The sequence below is a fragment of the Ahaetulla prasina genome, chromosome 2, assembly GCF_028640845.1.
Source record: "Ahaetulla prasina isolate Xishuangbanna chromosome 2, ASM2864084v1, whole genome shotgun sequence".
NCBI classification, from domain to species: Eukaryota; Metazoa; Chordata; class Lepidosauria; order Squamata; family Colubridae; genus Ahaetulla; species Ahaetulla prasina.
In genome coordinates, this window is record NC_080540.1 from 128,941,595 (window position 1) to 128,959,868 (window position 18,274).

The 18,274-nt window shown below is 38.4% G+C and overlaps 1 protein-coding gene across 1 annotated transcript in view; it reads left to right on the plus strand.

The window, feature by feature from the left end:
* RNF157 (ring finger protein 157) overlaps positions 1–17,986 on the plus strand; it is a 114,543-nt gene extending 96,557 nt beyond the window's left edge. Inside the window, exons 17-21 of the mRNA XM_058173297.1 lie at positions 455–503; positions 3,028–3,138; positions 3,395–3,409; positions 10,109–10,149; positions 13,620–17,986. Coding sequence (XP_058029280.1) covers positions 455–503; positions 3,028–3,138; positions 3,395–3,409; positions 10,109–10,149 — 216 coding nt within the window. The 3' untranslated portion in view covers positions 13,620–17,986. The remainder of the gene's footprint in view (positions 1–454; positions 504–3,027; positions 3,139–3,394; positions 3,410–10,108; positions 10,150–13,619) is intronic.
* Positions 17,987–18,274: the final 288 nt, after the last annotated feature.

Below are 18,274 nucleotides of genomic sequence, written 5' to 3' on the forward strand. Positions count from 1 at the left end.
CCTAGTGGTCCATCAAGTCTGCCCTTTGAGTTTGTTTCTTTTCTTTTCTTTTCATTATTTATTATTGTTATATTTTATTCATTTAAACAAGCAAGATAATTTCTTATATGGGGGTGTTTTTTTGAACTGTTTTTTTGGCCTAGTCTAAATTACTGCAACACACTTCTAAAAATTTACCTTGTGCTTTGTGCAAAAAAAAAAAAAAGTGACTATCCAGAGGCCAGCATTCAGATCTGCGATTCCAAATTTTATAATTTGGACTTGTACATCGACTCAGAAAATGTCAGTTCTATATGCTTTTTAAAGCAAGCACTTGCAAAAGGATTAGCCGGGTTATAGCTTCCGCAATCACCTTCGGAGAAAAGAATGTTGTGGGAATATTAATATCATCCTTACTACGTGATGAGTCATTGATGTGTATATTCACACCTTATCTTTTTTTTTTTTTTGGCAGGGGAATGATGTCATGGAAGAAGAGGATGCCTCTCCCACACAGGAAGATGGTAACACAGAATACAGCATTGCTACATGCCCCATGTTGGTTCTCTTTCACATCTAGCACAGCCAGGGAAAGAGGAAAGAGCTGAGGCACATTTTCATGAGGAAAGAGCAGAGCTCAGGCACATTGCTTTGGGGCAAGCTCAGTTTGCTAACTGATTTGCTATAATTTGAAGAGAAAGGCCTTTCTTAAATGAGCAGGTAGAAGAAATTTGAAAATATGGAAAATTTAAAGAGTTCTGCCAGTTTTCCTTGTTCATTTTCAGGAAAAATGGGCAGAAACAACTGGCAATAGGTCAGCAAATTATTTTTGACTCCAATTGTCTGAAAGTTACAAGGGTTGGGATAATATCCCCATTCCACATTTCATTGCTGGGGAAAAAAAACTTGGAGAGGAATCAGAACTATGTTTTTGCTTTGTTTTGGCTGACAGGACTTTTATTAGTTTTAGAACCAAGTTCCAGATTCCTGAACATAACATAACATAACATAACATAACATAACATAACATAACATAACATAACATAACATAACATAACATAACATAACATAACATAACATAACATAACAACAGAGTTGGAAGGGACCTTGGAGGCCTTCTAGTCCAACCCCCTGCCCAGGCAGGAAACCCTACACCATCTCAGTCATAACGCTCAGAGTTCTGCAATTCTGACTATATATCTACTTGAGTTTAAAAAAAATTGTATCTGGCTGGCAAGACATTCTATTAAATGAAAACCTGTAATCCTGAAACATCACTGACAGGGGGATGTAATTTTCATTCCCTACATTCCCAATTAAAAAGTAAATAAAAAGGCAGTTCTTCTCCTGGGAAACCAAGGAGTTTGATATTTTAATATATTTGTGATCTCTTGACGTTGAATGATTTCATGTATTCCATAATTAAAATTTAGAGATATGGTCAGATCAGGGGCCAAAAGTCAATGAATTGGTGTCATTAAAGAGAGAAAGACACAGGATTTTCTTTAGCTCATTTTCCCTTTTCCAGGGAGCAAACTGAAGGTGTTACAAAGTCCCAGCTTGCTCTTTTGAAATTAAATGACTAAATTCTCAGATTTTTTTTTGAGACTATTTAAAAGTTGGGAAAGTTACTGTTGCTGTTAATATTATTAAAAATAATTTTGTGTTTTCTTTTGAGGCAATCCCCTCTACATGTTTCAGCTTTGGTTTCATTCTGCAGTCTAAATTAGATCTGAATATTAACAAGAAACACTTTTAGGTTATCTAAATTCTTATGAAGGTAAATCATATTAAAATAAACTCTATGGTTGATTAGATCACTGTTCATTGTCAGCAAAGTCAGAAATGCTTCACATTGATGAATATTATCAGGCAGTATACAAATGGGAATAAGGGACACGGTGGCTCAGGGGCTAGGATGTTGAGCTTGTCGATTGAAAGGTTGGCAGCTCAGCAGTTCGAATCCCTAGTGCTGCTGTGTAACGGGGTGAGCTCCCGTTACTTATCCCAGCTTCTGCCAACCTAGCAGTTTCGAAAGCACGTAAAAATGCAAGTAGAAAAAATAGGGACCACCTTGGTGGGAAGGTAACAGCGTTCTGTGCTCCTTTGGTGTTGAGTCATGCTGGCCACATGACCACGGAGACATCTTCGGACAGCGCTGGCTCTTCGGCTTTGAAACGGAGATGAGCACCGCCCCCTAGAGTTGGCAACGACTAGCACATATGTGCGAGGGAAACCTTTACCTTTATACAAATGGGAATTCCCTTTTTATTTTTTAAGCATTGATTTTGTTTTATTTTTAAAATTTGTCCAAACCTTGCAACAACAGTTCTGTACAGAAATAGACCCTTACCATGAGTTTTATTTTTCTCTTGGCATCTTGTCCAGAATAATGAAACCCATAGCTTTGGGGAAGATGCTGTGATTTCTCAGAGCCCATTGAACAAACCTTCCTGGAGAAGATGTTGTATCCTATCTGGCTCTACCATCCTGTCACAACAAAATCAAATTTCTACTGGGTTTTGATTACTCAGAATATTCCATAGATGCCAGCCAGAGACAACTTAAACCATAAAATTGGTGCTTTCCTTGAACTTTCTCTAGTGCTATGACTGGTTTATTTGATACCTTTACATACAAGATCAAATATCTCCCCATTTATATTTCCATATTGGCAAAGATAGCCTTGAAACGGGAAGTGAAAATGGAGGTGGTGGAGGAAACCAGCCACAATAGCTTTTGGCCGCTGCATCCCCATCTCTTATTGTCCACTCTCTACCTTAGTCCCCCTTGACCTGAGGTCTTCCAGATATGTAGAGACTTCAGTTCTCAGAATTCCCAACTAGTGGAGACTGTAATTGGGAATTTGGGGATTTGAAATTTCAACAGACCTGGAGGTAGCAGGTTGGAGAAGGCTGCTCTACCTTTTTGGCCACTGTTTGAGGTTTTCTTCATTTCTGAAGTGTGTGATGTTTTCTGCTACCTTAAAGAGGAGCAGAATTAAACCAAAGCCTCACCCCCTCTCTAACTGCATTAACTCCTTTGCAGGCCAAAGGACAGGCGCATACCTAGGTATGGAGTGTGACAATAACAATGACATTGGCAACGCAAGCGTGAAAGTTCTGGACAATAAGGTGTGCTCTGAGGCCCGCTTACCTGGTGAGTGGCTGTCTGCTGAACATGAACTTTGAAGGGAGGTGGGAGGACAGTTTCTTATATATCCCTCCTCTGCTTTAAATCCCGCCACCACCTGAGAGCTGCCAGCCATTAATCACAGTATATACCTATTAGAGTCATAACAGTGTAGGGAAGGGGATAGGAAGGAGACTGCTATTTTGTGTGGCATCTTCCTGATACTTAAAACCGCTCTCTCTTGTCTCCCTCCCCTGCCCACCTCTGCCTACGTCGCGCCTAGATCATAGAGATAAAGGTCAGATTTCCTAAATATAAAGCAAATTTCTAAGGTGGCTTTCTTCAATGAATGCTGATAATTGCAGTTTCAGTACCTTCTAGGAAACGGCTTAGAATACCTTAACCCTTCAGTCTCTAATTGTTGCAGACTGTGGGAGCCGTGTTTAACATAAATTGCATCATTTGGTGGTATCCTTTTTTACTTCCTGCTGTTTGCCTTCCTACATTTCTTTTCCCCTTGCCCTGCTTTTCCCCCCACCCCCTCACTCTTTTCACAATCATTCCTCTCTCTTAAACTTTGTTAAATCCAAGAAAATAAAAAGGGAGATATTAGCGGCACAGCTGGCTTTGGATTGGGCTATAAACTACCCAATCTCAGTTTGCCTGGCACTTTCACACCGTTAGTTTTCGGAGTACTTTGGAGTGAAGCCACAAATTTGAAAGCAATTCAAGCATGTAGTTTGAAGACGATTGCACCCATTTGCTATAAGAAATAGGTTGCATAGCTAAATCTAAGCCCAAGCCTGATCAAAGTCAAGATTCTTCCCAACAAGGCTAAAGGTTAAAGTATAAGAAGCAACATATAGCGAGGTCTATAGAAATAGAAGACAAAGTCTTCTACAGGCAGATGGTTCCAGTGGGTAGAAAAGGAACTTCTTGGATTCTTATTCTAGAAGATCTAGTTCAGCTTTTCCATCCTTGAATCCTTTGGAAGCAATTTCAGCTCCAGTAATCCCCAGACCATAACCATGCCAGCTACGGAATTATAGCTGGACACATCTGAAGGGAAGGGAAATTCATTTGATAGTGTCTATTTCATTCAGTCAATGAAATGTCCAATTCTTAATTTCCTAGCATAGTAAGAACTGATTACTGCTTACCTCCCTAGCATATTTTATGTCTGTCTAGTAGTCCTTAGATTTCTTTTTATCCTTACACATAGGAAGCTCAATAATGATAGATAATGAGCAGGCATGAGCATAAGTTCCTCAGAGACATGTTTGGTATCCTTTGGTGAAGCCCCAACATCATAACCCCAACTTTAGTTGGTTACTAATTCTGGGTATGTTTCTTCTCTTTCCTCTTTCATTGATCTTTCCCCACCCCCCACTGGATTTCATCAGTGTGAAAGTTCATGTTCACTCTGTGCCAACACAGTACCAGTTTTTCTTTTTCCTTAGCCCATGCTCCCATCCCTTCATTTTCTCTATGTTGTTGAATGGTTATAAACTTTACTGACTGTCCTTTTATGGGTCTGGAAGAAACTGAAATGTGGATTGAATTGATATGTTAACAACGCCACTGCCAAAGACTGGATAGTTTTTTTTCTTTTTTCTTTTTTTTAAAAAAAAAGCATTTTAGGTTTTTAACACTGCCCAATTTTGCATTTGTAACTTCCTTAGATTTCAATTAGATAAATACATCTCGCTTTCTTTGGTGTGTACCTCACAATTTTAAAACAGAGGTGCACCAGACCCTTTCCATCAGGTCAGTAAAATTGCCATTATTTCAAAAACCATGGCAACCTATTCCTTGCTTTTTTCACCTTCTCCAAAGTTTCAAGGCTGCCTCTTTCTTGGTTGGTATAATAATTCAATGTGGTTGAAAGGAGTGCTTTCTTCATCCTTGATTTCCTTACATAGCTACGGGCAAGCTAAATCTCTTTTCCTATTGTCATCTTGTCTCTCTTCCTAATTTATTCCATTTGGGAAACTTTGTGGGTAATCCAGGCTTTGCTGTGCCAACTACACATGTGCCCGCTGATAAGAGACCTGCAACAATAGTAACAATATCATCTTTCTGCTAGAGCAGGAATCATTTAAACACAGGCATTTGCAAGGTCACTTCAATTTCAAGATGAAAAAAAGATGTTCTTTGGAATATTACCTGTATAGATATATTAATTACATACCTGCATACAGAACCACACACATTCTCTCTCCCTCTCCCTCTCCCTCTCCCTCTCCTTCTCCCTCCCCCTCTCCCTCTCCTTCTCCCTCCCCCTCTCCCTCTCCTTCTCTCTCTCCCTCCTTCTCCTTCTCCCTCTCTTCCCTTTCTCTCCCTCCCTCCCCCCTCTCTCCCTCCCTCTCCCCCTTTCTCTCCCTTTCTCCCCTCTATTTCCCTCCCTCCCCCCTCTCTCCCTCCTTCTCCCTCTCCCTCTCCCCCTTTCTCTCCCTCCCTTTCTTCCCTCTATTTCCCTCCCTCCCTCCCTCTCTCTCTCTCTCTCTCTCTCACACACACACACACACGTAAAAGTTCAGAACTGGGTAAATCCTAACCAAATGTCATGGTAAATACAATTTAATATGAACTCATGACCCTTCCTGTTGTAATCTTTTAAAATGGTTGTAATCCTGCACAGATAGTTGAGCAACGTAATATCAGCTATTAATTATCAGTAGTAAAGTACTTGGCTTTTCAAAGACTGTCTCCGAACCAAATTTGCTGGAAAACAGATGGGGAAAAATGCTTATTACAGTTTTCTAAAGGTCTTGAAGAGGCCAAAAGAAATCTGGAAGCTAGAGGGAAAAGTGCATCTTATTTTGTGCTTCTTTTCCTTTTTATTCAATAAAATCACCAGATTAGATACTTTCAATTTTAGGTTCCCAAGATGAGAACTAAATACTAGATGTACTAGATAATTCCTCCAAAATAAAATTTGAAATACTTAACCATGGTCTACAAAAGAAGGGGTGAAAAACAGTGAACTCATACTGTAAGTCTGTTTCGCAAAAAATATGGCACTGGATCCATGCCAAGCTTGCCAGCCAGCACATTGAACAAATAAGGATGGAGAGCAACAGCTTGTCCCTTTGTTTTGAGCAAACTGATTAAAAAAAGCAATTGCGCTTTCAACTGGACGAAAACAGAATTCTTGAATATGAGCAAACCTTCAAAACCGCATTTTAGAAAATCCCATCTTTGTCAAAATTCAAAGAAGAATCCTTATCTAATTGCAGGTAATCCTCGACTTAGGACCACAATTGAGCCCAGAATTTAGGTTGCAAAATGAGAAATTTGTTTAAGTTAATTTTGTCCAACATTACCACTTTCCTTGCCACATTTGTTTGTTTGTTTGTTTGTTTGTTTGTTTGTTTATTTATTTATTTATTTATTTATTTATTATTTTGATTTATATACCGCCCTTCTCCCAAAGGACTCAGGGCGGTTTACAGCCAGATAGAAACAGAAAAGACAAACATTAAAAACATTTTAAAAAACTAAATTCAATTTGGCTAAGAGAGACTAAAAACTCTAATAAAAACCCCCATTAAAACTATTAGGCCAGCCCTGCGCGATGAAACAAAAATGTCTTCAGCTCGCGGTGAAAGGTCTGGAGGTCAGGGAGTTGACGTAAACCTGGAGGCAGTTCGTTCCAGAGCCCCCATGGAGAAGGCTCTCCCCCTGGGGGTTGCCAGTCGACATTGTCTGACCGATGGCACCCTGAGGAGACCCTCCCTATGGGAGCGCAATGGTCGATGGGAGGCAATTGGTAGCAGCAGGCGGTCCCGTAAATAACCCGGTCCTATGCCATGGAGCGCTTTAAAGGTGGTAACCAACACCTTGAATTGCACCCGGAAGACCACCGGCAACCAGTGTAGCTTGCGCAGGAGAGGTGTTACATGGGAGCCTCGAGTTGCTCCCTCTACTAGTGTTAGGTGAATCACTGTAGTTATTAAATTAGCAACACGGTTGTTAAATGAATCTGGTTTCCTCATTGACTTTGCTTGTCAGAAGTTCGCAAAACATGGTCACATGATCCTGGGACACTGCAACCATCATAAATATGAACCGTTTGTCAAGCATTTGAATGTAAGTCATGTAACTCCAGAAATACTGCAACGGTCTTAAGTGTGAAAAATGGTCATAAAGTCACTTTTTTCAGTCACTAAATGAACCTTTGTAAGTCGAGGACTACCTGTATTTAATTACTGCAATCTACAATTTTGGATAAATATTACTGAACGTCAGGGCTTCTCCCATCCCACCCCACAAAAGCCCAAAACATGATCGCCGACAATAATCAGAAATGCCAAACGAGATATTCTGGGTGTTTTCTGAGACATTGGCAATATTATGAGAAATCACCTGATGGGCATCATCTTTTGATTCATTTTCCCCACACACTCTGCCTTGTGTGTGAACAAATGAATATACCGGGTGCATGTTTCCATCAAATACTATGGATCCCTTCTTTCCTCAGAGATCCCTAGAAATGAGGAAGTGGTTGCAGGAGTTTTCTGAAGAACAAGCAATAGATTCCTGTGCACAGTTAGTCAGAAGTTTATAGGACCTTAATTTGGGAATTGTAACGGATAAGGATCAAGCCCATCTCTCCTAGTATCCAGGCTGTATCTGTAGGCATTTGAGACGTTTCTTCTGCAGTATCACCTGAAGTATTTATGGTGATTCCAAAAAAGGAGGCTCGGACCTTGGGACCTTGTGGAATAAATTTAATAACGACTCTGCTACCACAAGATGCGGCTTCAGTTTTTCTGGCTTGCATACCTTTTGGGTGGCTTTGCTGCTTGCAAGATTCTTCTGCTGATCCCTTCCCCTCACTGTTTGTTTACAGAGCCAAACGTTCTGCCCCCTCCACCCCTTGCCGCCTGCTGACTAACTCTGAGTCTTTGAGCAAAGCCATGCTGCTTCTCCATAGCTGCTCGAGAAACAACATGGACTTGCCTCAGTGTCACAGAAGTTGCACTCAAACAGAACTTAGAATGGCTTTCTGATCTGCTGTGCAGAGATGCATGTGGCTTTAAGCCCTTTAGCATGTAGAGTTTGAAAATGGTTGGGCTGATCTGTTGGCAAAGGAGAGGTTCTGAAGTTGTCCTTGAGTTTCCCTCACACTCCATTTTCTTCACTCCGAAGTTTGAACTCCTATTCCAGTTAACATCTTCTGGCTAAACTTCACGCCTTGGCTTATGGGTATTTTAGTCTCTGGATCCTCTTCTCTCTCTTTTTTTAAGAGCAGATACAGGTAAGTGCTGCTAATCGACATTCCGAGTAGAATGGTGGAGATAGGAAGGCCTGCTCGGAAAGAAGATGGATGGGAAGAAAATAACCACTTCTGTCTCAGGTGTACATGTTATAGAACAAAATACATAAGCATATGCAATAGTGGGTAGAAGTTGCTATATATGTGCGAGGTCTACAAGACCTATTTAATTCTCAGGTTCCCCATCTTTGAATATCTGAATGAAAAAATAGCATGAAGACGGATCCTTAATGGCAATCTGCAAAGTGGTTTTTATTGAAAGTGAGATGTTTTAGTGCCACAAGTAGTTACCAATCCAGCAGTTTTAATTAAACAGGGATGAATGAATGAATGCTGTATTAATGTACTAATTAACTATGTGGTCATTTCAAGCATTAACTTTGCTTTCCTGAGTCATTATCTCCCAACCACAAGTATAAGAACCTTGGGGGATTTTGCACTGATCTCTGAGATGTAACATATTCAGAAGCCTTTTCACATGATACCTTATTAAGGTATATTATTTTCTTTTGTGTTTCTGAAGCAAGTCTGTGTTTTATAGTAATGACAAAGAGACATTCTAGTCATTACTTCATAGCATAAATTTAAATGTGTGTAAAAAAAGCAAAAAAAGTTAGTTTTTTAAACCGTGGTAATGTTTTCAGTTTTGTTTTGCTTTTATTGTAGGATAGTTTGCACATTTAGAAATAGAATAGAAATTAAAATAATAAATAAATAAAATTTCTGTTAAATATGGGATAATTTAATTAAAAAAGCTGAGAAGCTTAGGCAGAGGTTTAGGACCCATGGCTTCTGTGTTTCGATTTTTCAGCTTAGCCCTTAACTAGAGAGAAAGTAGTCTGGCCCATTCTATAAGACTATCTCCATTTCTTCATGATGTATGACACATCCTATACATTATAGTGAATTCTTGCTACAGAATGGATCACAATGTTTTCTAGTAATATAAAGAACTGGCAAAAACCAGGCTACAGTACTAAGCTAGGAATCTTTTACGTGGAGTTATCGCCTTCAAGTTAGGAAGGCAAAACAAGCCAGGCATAAATTCTGCTGAAACAAATTTGAATTTGGTGCTTCCAATATTAGCAGAAATACCATGGGTACAATGGTCCAGGGTCCTTCATCCCTGTTTTGAAAACAGTTTTTTTGAAATACATGAAGATCCTCTTACCATAAGGTGGACGTTGCTCATCTTTTGTAGCACATCCTGGATTGGCCCAAGTGTCTGTGTAGCTATAGGGTCACCTAGCCATTCAAGGAAGCACTGAGAAGCGACTACTCTAGACATGGAGGAGGCATTTTTGCTGGTAGAAAAAAAAAAAAAGAAACCAAGAATCCATCTGAATTTTATACATTTTCAAAAAAAATTAGGGCTAAATCTCTTGCCCTCTGGCTAAATGGAATGGCCTTTTTTTTCCCTCCGGTATTTTTTTAAAATGAAATCCGAACACAAATATGGACAGTAAGGCAGATTGGATTTATATTGATTGGCACATTCCCAAGTTGGAATGTTATCACCCAGAGTCATGGTGCAAGCATGCTTTAAAAGTTATTCTGGGGGGGGGAGAATAAATGTAATGCAGGAAGCTTTTGTTGTTTCATTCTCTTTCCCTCTCTCTTCGTGACCCCCACCCCATTGTGTGTCTGTGCATTTGTGTGGGTCTGTCTTTTCTCTGGTTTACCATTTGCTTTTGGTCTTTCTTTTTTACTGAACAGCTGCAGCTCCGGAATCCTGTCCCATAAACATTGAGGAATAGGTATGAGATACATAAAGTCCTTTGTTGCTCACACCTGGAAAACATACAATTCTCATTCTGCAACATAGGGTTCTTTCTCTTTTTAAGACTTCTTTTCACAGGCACAGCCTTTGGGGAAAAAAAAGTCATTTCTCTCCAGGGTCAAGCAGTTCCTTTTATCACTTTTATCACTATGCCTAGAGAACCCTCATTGTATTCATTGATGTAAAGAACATAGGAAAAGGAATATAGGAACTGCTGCTGTTTGGGCTCATATCCATGATCCGAAAGCCAGTAGAACAGGGTTAGTTAAGGTCTCAGCTGAATGTTAACTTTCAAACCACACTTGCTTTAGACATCAGTCTACTTTAGATCCTTATGATAGATTACTTTTCTGTGGCTTGTTTCTAAGGGAAACAAGCCATCACTGAACCCAAAGGATTAGGAGGAGACATCTCAGCTATGCAGGTAAAACATTTTTCAGAACAGTCCTGAGTTTGTTTCACCGCCTACCCAAAAGAGCTGGCTCAGGAAACTGCACATTTTGCAAATAAAAAGAAATGCAGACTGAAGATAGAGACATATCCATGTAAGTAAGATGGCAGATGAAAATCTAAACTTATTGTCAAAGAATTCACTGTTACAGCTTGTCCCAAAGATAAAAGGGACATTTAGAAGATCTGCCTGGTGGATTGTTCAGCCACATGGAATGAGAAGGAGGAAAATCGAATCAAAATTGACCAAAGGGAAGGTGATTATGTCATTATGTTTTTACTCATCTAAAACATGGATAGATTTAAAGGAGCATTAGAATGAACCCATAATGGGCATTAAAGGACTTTCTTCTGGCCATGTCAAGAATTTCCCAGATAGAATGCATTGGAAGGGAGATGGCTAAAAAACATGCAAGCAAATAGGAATCTGGAGAGTTTGAGACTGGGAATATATAGCACTGACTGTCAAAAAAGCATTCTGCAGGCCTTTCTCCTGCCCCCACTGTTTTTTTCTGTGATAAAATGCTGAGAACACACAGGAGCATAAAAAACATAAAGTAATACTGAAAGTACCATCAGACAATAGTCTTTGCACTGATAATTTACTGGATGAAACAAAATAATTACCCAACAAAACAGCATTACAGAAAATTGAATTTGCAAAAATAAGGCATGGATGAGATTTGTCACAAATCCAGTCTATTTACATTCTAGATTAGGAATGGGCAAAGAAGTAGCAGTATGGCTATACATTACTTTTAGGATTAGGTACTGTTTACCTCTGGATAAAGCAGCTCAGAAAAAGCAGTGGACTTCTATAAGATTTATAGAAGACATCAGATTGACTAAATTTGGTTTGGCCAAGTTACTTTTTACATTCTTTATGTGTTCTTAGCTGGCTGTCCTCAGTGTAATGTGATTTAGTTTTTAATTTTCAGAATTTGATAATTGCACATTACTTGACTGTAATACGGTATCTACTTGGTTAACTACTTCTTGACAACTCCTTTTAAGCATTTTTCCCTTGGAAGGCTTTGTTGGTATTCATACCTTTATCCTCAGTCTTCCTTGTCATTAAGCATTGCATCAATTGCCAGGAATCCATATAACTTAAAATTCTTCTAAGTAGTGCTGCTGGTGTATAGGTATATTTTTCAGGTATATTCTTCAATTGAAAGAATGTTTATGTACTGTACATCAGAGATAAAAAAGAAAAAAAAGAAAATTTAAATCCATGGTTGAATGTAATAAACATATTTTCTGAAAAGTGTGTGAAACTGAAAACATTTTTGCAGACGTGTCTCTTATTATTACATGAAGAACATAGCTTTGAGGGATAAAAATTAAACACCTTAAACATAAACTAACACACATAGAAGACAACCTTAGTTGCTTCTTGTATTCAGCGAAGAGCCAAATTAATATCTTGCAATGTATAACCCTGGGTTTTAATCAAACCAAATAGTGTAAACAATTTTTTATAAACTATATCAGTAGCAAAATAGCTGTCACAAGGTTGACAGCAGTCATTTTTGTGCTTAAAGTATCTCAGGTTCATGTTCTTACAGAAAATGTTGGCTGTTTTATTATAAAATTCTCAAGTATTGTCTATCTGCTATTGTGTAAATTGGTATAAAGCTATACAGTTGCTGCTGTGCTCTTTTTATTGTTGGGCTATTCAACAGGCTCACCTTTCCCCAACTGGTGTCATCTCAGTCAGTGGTGGGTTTCAAAAAATTTTACTACCAGTTCTTGGGTATGGCTTGGTGGGCGTGGCATGGCTTGGTGGGCATGGCAGGAGAAGGATACTGTAAAAATCTCCATTTCCACCCCACTCCAGGGGAAGTATACTGCAAAATCTCCATTTCCTCCTGATCAGCTGGGACTTGGAAGGCAGAGAATAGATGGGGGCGGGCCTAGTCTGAATTTTTTACTACCAGTTCTCCGAACTACTCAAAATCTCCGCTACCGATTCTCCAGAACTGGTCAGAACCTGCTGAAACCCACCTCTGATCTCAATATGATAGAGATACAGCTCCCCACATTCCAAGCCAGTATCCTGGTAATCCTTGGTGGAAATGCTAGAAGTTGTGATTCCATCTAGAGAAGTCTTAAGTTGGAAAGGGCTAAGTTAGTGAGTCCTATCAAGGATCTGCAACAGTATTCCTCTTCTCCAAAGCAGAAGCAAAGTTCTACCTCTTAGGAATGGTTGCAGCATATGAAATTTAACCAGAATAGGACTAAATACTTTTACACATATTTTGTTTAGAAACACTGCATACAGGATATTTGGGCATGAATATTGGCAAGCACTTTGTCTTCTTTATACTCTTAATAATACCCTGTTTCTCCCAAAATAAGGCATCCCGTGATAATAAGCCCAATCAGGCTTTTGAGTGCATGGCAATAAGGCTAAGCGGTTATTTCTGGGTTCAAAAAAATATAAGACAGGATCTTATTTTCAGGGAAACACGGTTGCAACTTCCACTTTCACACCTAATGACCCCTCAGTATTAGTTAAATAACTTGTATAAGCCATAGGAAAGTTCCTACAACCCTCTATTTTATGTTGGCATACCTGTCAATATGTCTTGGTAAACATGACCAAGTAGAAGGCTTGAAAGCATGTTAGGCTGTTTAGCCTTCTTTTTTAAAATGGAAGATTAGCAGTTGTTCTGACAATACTTCAAGGGGTAGCAAAATATAAATGTGCCTTTTAAAAAGCATTTGATTTAATAGAATGTTTTGTAATAAATGGCAACATAAGAAGGGGAATGTAGAATCCTAGGAAAGCCTAAGTCAAATTATATCAGCAATGTAATATTTTACAAAGTGATAGTAATCTTACTGGTAATACTAAATAATGTAATTCACCTGATACCTGTTGAGATTTAAGGTGCAAATATGGATATTGCCTCCTCTGGAATGCCAATATGCTATTTCTGAACTTGGCTGAGTTCACATCCACAATATTGTCCACTGTTTTCTTTGTCATAGATCTTCCAACATCAGCTGACAACTCTCCGAACCTCGCCAAATGCTGAGACACCCCTTCTCTGATAATGCTGATCTGGAGTTTGCTGAAGATTTGCAGTGTATGTCTGTGTCTTCGATACCACAAAGAAAAAATAATGATATTAAACACTCTTCACAATAACATAAAGAAGAGCAGCAAAACCATGGGTACAAACTTCATCAAGTACTGCAGATCATATGACACCTATTTTAAATAGATACATAATACTAAGCATTCAAAAAAAATCACTAACTCAATGGTTTGTGATGGAGGTTTGTGTCAAAATGAACTTGCGGAGAGGGTGGATGAATGAGCTTGAATGAGCTTGAGGCGGATTTGATGATTGGTACCTTCATAAATTTTCTCTCCCCCTCCCCTATTTTTATCTTACCAACTCAACCTGCTTTGTAATCTTCATTTCTTTTTATGCTCTTAATCTTAACACTTGTTTGGGGATTGTCATAACACTGGGTTCCTTCTGCTAGCTATGAATTAATGCCAGGTTATTTGTTAAGTTCTTAGCATGTACATACTGAATGTGTGATTGTGAAAACATAATGTATGCGGAAACAAATTCACACCTCCAAACCTATGCATTGGAAGAGCACTGTGTCTTCACCCGGAATGATAAAATGCATTTGATATCACCTAATGACTGCTGACTTGAGAAGAAACGTAATGATCTGCCTTTTTATCTATTCCAGTTTCATCCTGTAGCCTTTTAGTTACCGTTCAAACATGCTCAGTTAGCTGTTCTGAGCCACATCTAAGGGGTTAATGCCAAAGATCTAATATCAGATTATTCAAGATCTGGGCTAAATTGTGGGATGTAACACAGACAGGCAATGTTGTTTCAGAGGGATTAACATGTCTAGTACCAACAGTACTTTGGTAAAGAAATAAGTGGTGTCCAGCAGTTCTCTCCAAGTGGACAGATAAGTAGTGTAGCTAGCTGTAATTGAAACTTTTCAACAGAGAGATTTCTGTGTGAAAATTCACACAGATGTCCCACCCCTGGAGCAAAAGGAAATGAATTAACTGTATGTGAAAGTGTGGCTGGGGAAAACAAAAAGAACTGGCATCAAATAGCAATTTGCTATTTGGGATATATTAAACGCATTATTTGTATGGTGATGTCACTTGAATTACACGCATGTTGTTGAAGTCTGTTTATATGGGTAAAAACCCTTTAAAGGTGTCTTTCATTACGCATTTGTTAATTATGTTAACATATTTCCTTTGGTGACAAGTATATGAAAATCATACCAAAGCAGCAATGTGATTTCTTTTACACTGAAAAACAATTATTTGCTTGTTCATGTAACGATCGTGCTGCAATTCACTTTCCTCCCTCCCCAACATATTACTAGCAATCAGATGAATCTCCAGTATCTTGGGGCCGACTGTTTTTGAATATATGCATTAAAACTAATGGAAGTTTTACAGTTTTTGAGATATGATCTCTACTGGACTACTGATGGCATTCAGTGGACTGGACTACTATGGACATAAATGGCATTCAAGCAATTTTTGAAGACACGGCGGGAGCAAAACTACTAACTGTAGATGTTTAGGGTTTCCCCCCCGCCTTTTAAAGCTGCTTTATCATTGCCATTCTATTGGAGATTAACCATAAAATAACCATAAAGTCCTACAGCTGGACAATCCAGTTCCATTAATAATTCAATGAGAAGGATTCATTTACAATTTCCATAGGAGTAATGGTGGTGGACTGCTTCATTTTACCTTGAATCCTTGCTTCTTAGGTCTTTGTTAATAAGCTATAGTAACTGACAATTCTTCACAGAGACGTAGAGTTATTTTCCAGGAGAGACTTTCTGGATGATGATCTTGTGTAGCCTCCAAGGGAAGAAGTCAAAGTACACCTCGTCCCATTCTGCATCACTCCTCACCCCCTTTTCAAGGTTAAAAATGTAAATCTGCTCAGGTACTATCATACCTTACTTTGCGTAGTCACGTAAGAACAAATGTGTGCATTGCTACATAGGCAGCATTTCCACTGCATCCTTGGATGACTTAATGAAAAATACCTATCGAGTTTAAATACATATTAACTAAACAATAAAAAAGGGAAAAAATGGTAAAAATAAACAAAAAGCAAAATTACTCTGCTCTTATTTTGACCAAATCTTCTCTAACAAGGAGATGTTACAAAAGCAATTGGGAAGAACAGAATAAAGTGACAGGATTGAGGTTTGAGAGCAAAAGAAACGTGGTCAGGAAGTACCTGTTTATTTTTGAATAAGAAAATTAATTCAATATCAATTGGATTTTATCCTTGGATAAAAAAGGAACTGGTTGACAGTGCTGCATGATATTTGAAAAATGTTGGAGATCAGGTAATGTGCAATGCAGAAGAGAATAAATGTTTCCCTCTTCAAAAAGGGAAGGAGGAGGATCCAGAGGAACTAGAGGTCAGTCTAATATCAGTATCTGAGAAGATTCTACAACAGATTGTAAAATGGCTGATCTAGTAATTACCTTGTTTTTAAAATGCTTACAGAAGCCAGCTTGGATTTGTCAAGAAGTCTAACCTAGCAACCTAGTTACAGGATGAAATGCCACAGATGAAATTTCACTATTCTTTAGTTCAGCAAAGAATTTGGAAAAAAATACCCCATGACATTCTGATTAGCCAACTTGTGGATATAATTGTATAATAATTAAACAGTTGATTTTAAAATTATATTTAAGAATATCCATTGATAATTCCACATCAAATCAAGTGAACTTTTGTAAATGACTGGAATGAGAAGTGGAAATTTGATTAGAATTCTTTATTAGCCAAGTATGATTGGACACAGGACGCTTCTCAGATTTACTGACAACACCTTCAAAGAAATAAGGCTTAGAACAATCTTGACAGGTTATAGAAATGGATAAAAAATAACAGATAATAATAATAAAAATAATAATGGATCAAAATAATAGAATGAAATTTAATATATGTGCAAAGTTGTATAGGAATCAAATGAGTTGTACAGGTATAGAATGAATATCTAACTGGATAGAAAGATTCTGATATACGGTAGTTGCCACAAATTTTAATCAGCAGGTGGCGTTGCTACAAAAATGGCAAATTAAAATTTGGATTTTATGTTAAGTATAAATATCAAATTGCAGGAAGTAATTGTTCCATTTTATTATAGTGAGATCTTATCTTGACTATCAATCCCAGTTCTCGATACCAAACATTAAAAATGATTAAAATAAAATGCAATAAGTCCAGAGAAAGCAATGAGAATGTTGGGGAAGCTGGAAATGAAGATTTGTGAAAAGAGGGACCGAGAATGATTGACCTTGAGAACAGAAAACTAGGAGGAAAAGAGCATCTTCAAAGGCCTGAAAGGATGACCCAGAGAAGAAGATCAAGTTCTGTTCTTTATCCTTTTAGAACACAGGACATGTAATTATGAACTTAAGGGAGGGTTCAATTGAATGTTAGGAAAAGCTTGAAAGAAATGGTGGGTTCCCCTTTAGTGCATGTGTAAAGTGAATGCCAGACATCTGTTAAGAATCTCTTCACTCAGCAGGAGGTTGGATTTGATGGACTAAATGGCCCCGCCTAGTTCTTTGACTTCATGAGCCATATTAATAGTATTTTGAAAGTCCGATAACAGCAGTAACAAACTAGCATAAAACCTTGGATAATTATGCTCAGCTTGAACAAGCTTGAGGGGCATTCAGAACTGTGCCCCATGAAATGACTAAGTGGATCTGGAGTCTTCATATGGTTTGGTGCAGCTGGTGAACACCCATAAAAGTATTTTGTCCTATGAGCATGACTTTGTCCAACTGTTCTCATTCTTCATTTAGAGAATTGGGCAAAAATGCATTTCCTTGAGCTTAACTCACCTATTATGTAGTATGCCTGTAAAATATTCATATATTGAGACAATGCTTGCAATTAGGACAAATGTTAAAAGGGATCATGGGGGTTGGTTTAGGCGATGTGTATATACTTTATTCTGTTCTCACCAATACTCTTGAAATGTGTGTGGTCCTAATGTTCCAGGCATCTCTCTATAAAAACTGTAATAATGGTAATCGAATGGCGGGGGGGAAAATGGCCGAGCAAGGCCATTCTAAAATGTAGCTTTCTCTTGTAGCCTTTTTCTCTCAGGGATGAAGGCCATGTTTCATGCACCCCTCCTAGCCAGTTTTTGTTTTTGTGAAAACGGAAATTGCCAGATGCAGAAATGGGGTCCATCTGAAATACATTAATGAGCAAAGAGTGGGAGCAGATAAGCAAGTGGAACCTCACTCAGGACTGCAGTTATATTTTGACTCTGTGCAATGAAGGATGAAGCCCTCTGGATACACTTGTGTGCACCTCAATGACAATGATGCAATATGTATTTAGGATTGCATGACTCTTTCAAAGAGTGAATAAAACTGTTTACAATGGAAAGAAAGTTGTTGAGTGGAATAGTCTGTTTTTTAGGAGGGGGCAAGGAAAGCGTGTTACTTTCACATTTTTCAGTGCTTTATTTCTCACAGCTGCTCTTATAGCTGTGAAAAGACTCAAAGGTTTAAAGATTAATGTTAATCAGATGTATGTTGGGCTCAGGGTGTACTCTACTATTTCCTGTGTCATGTTTGAAACTCGCTACCC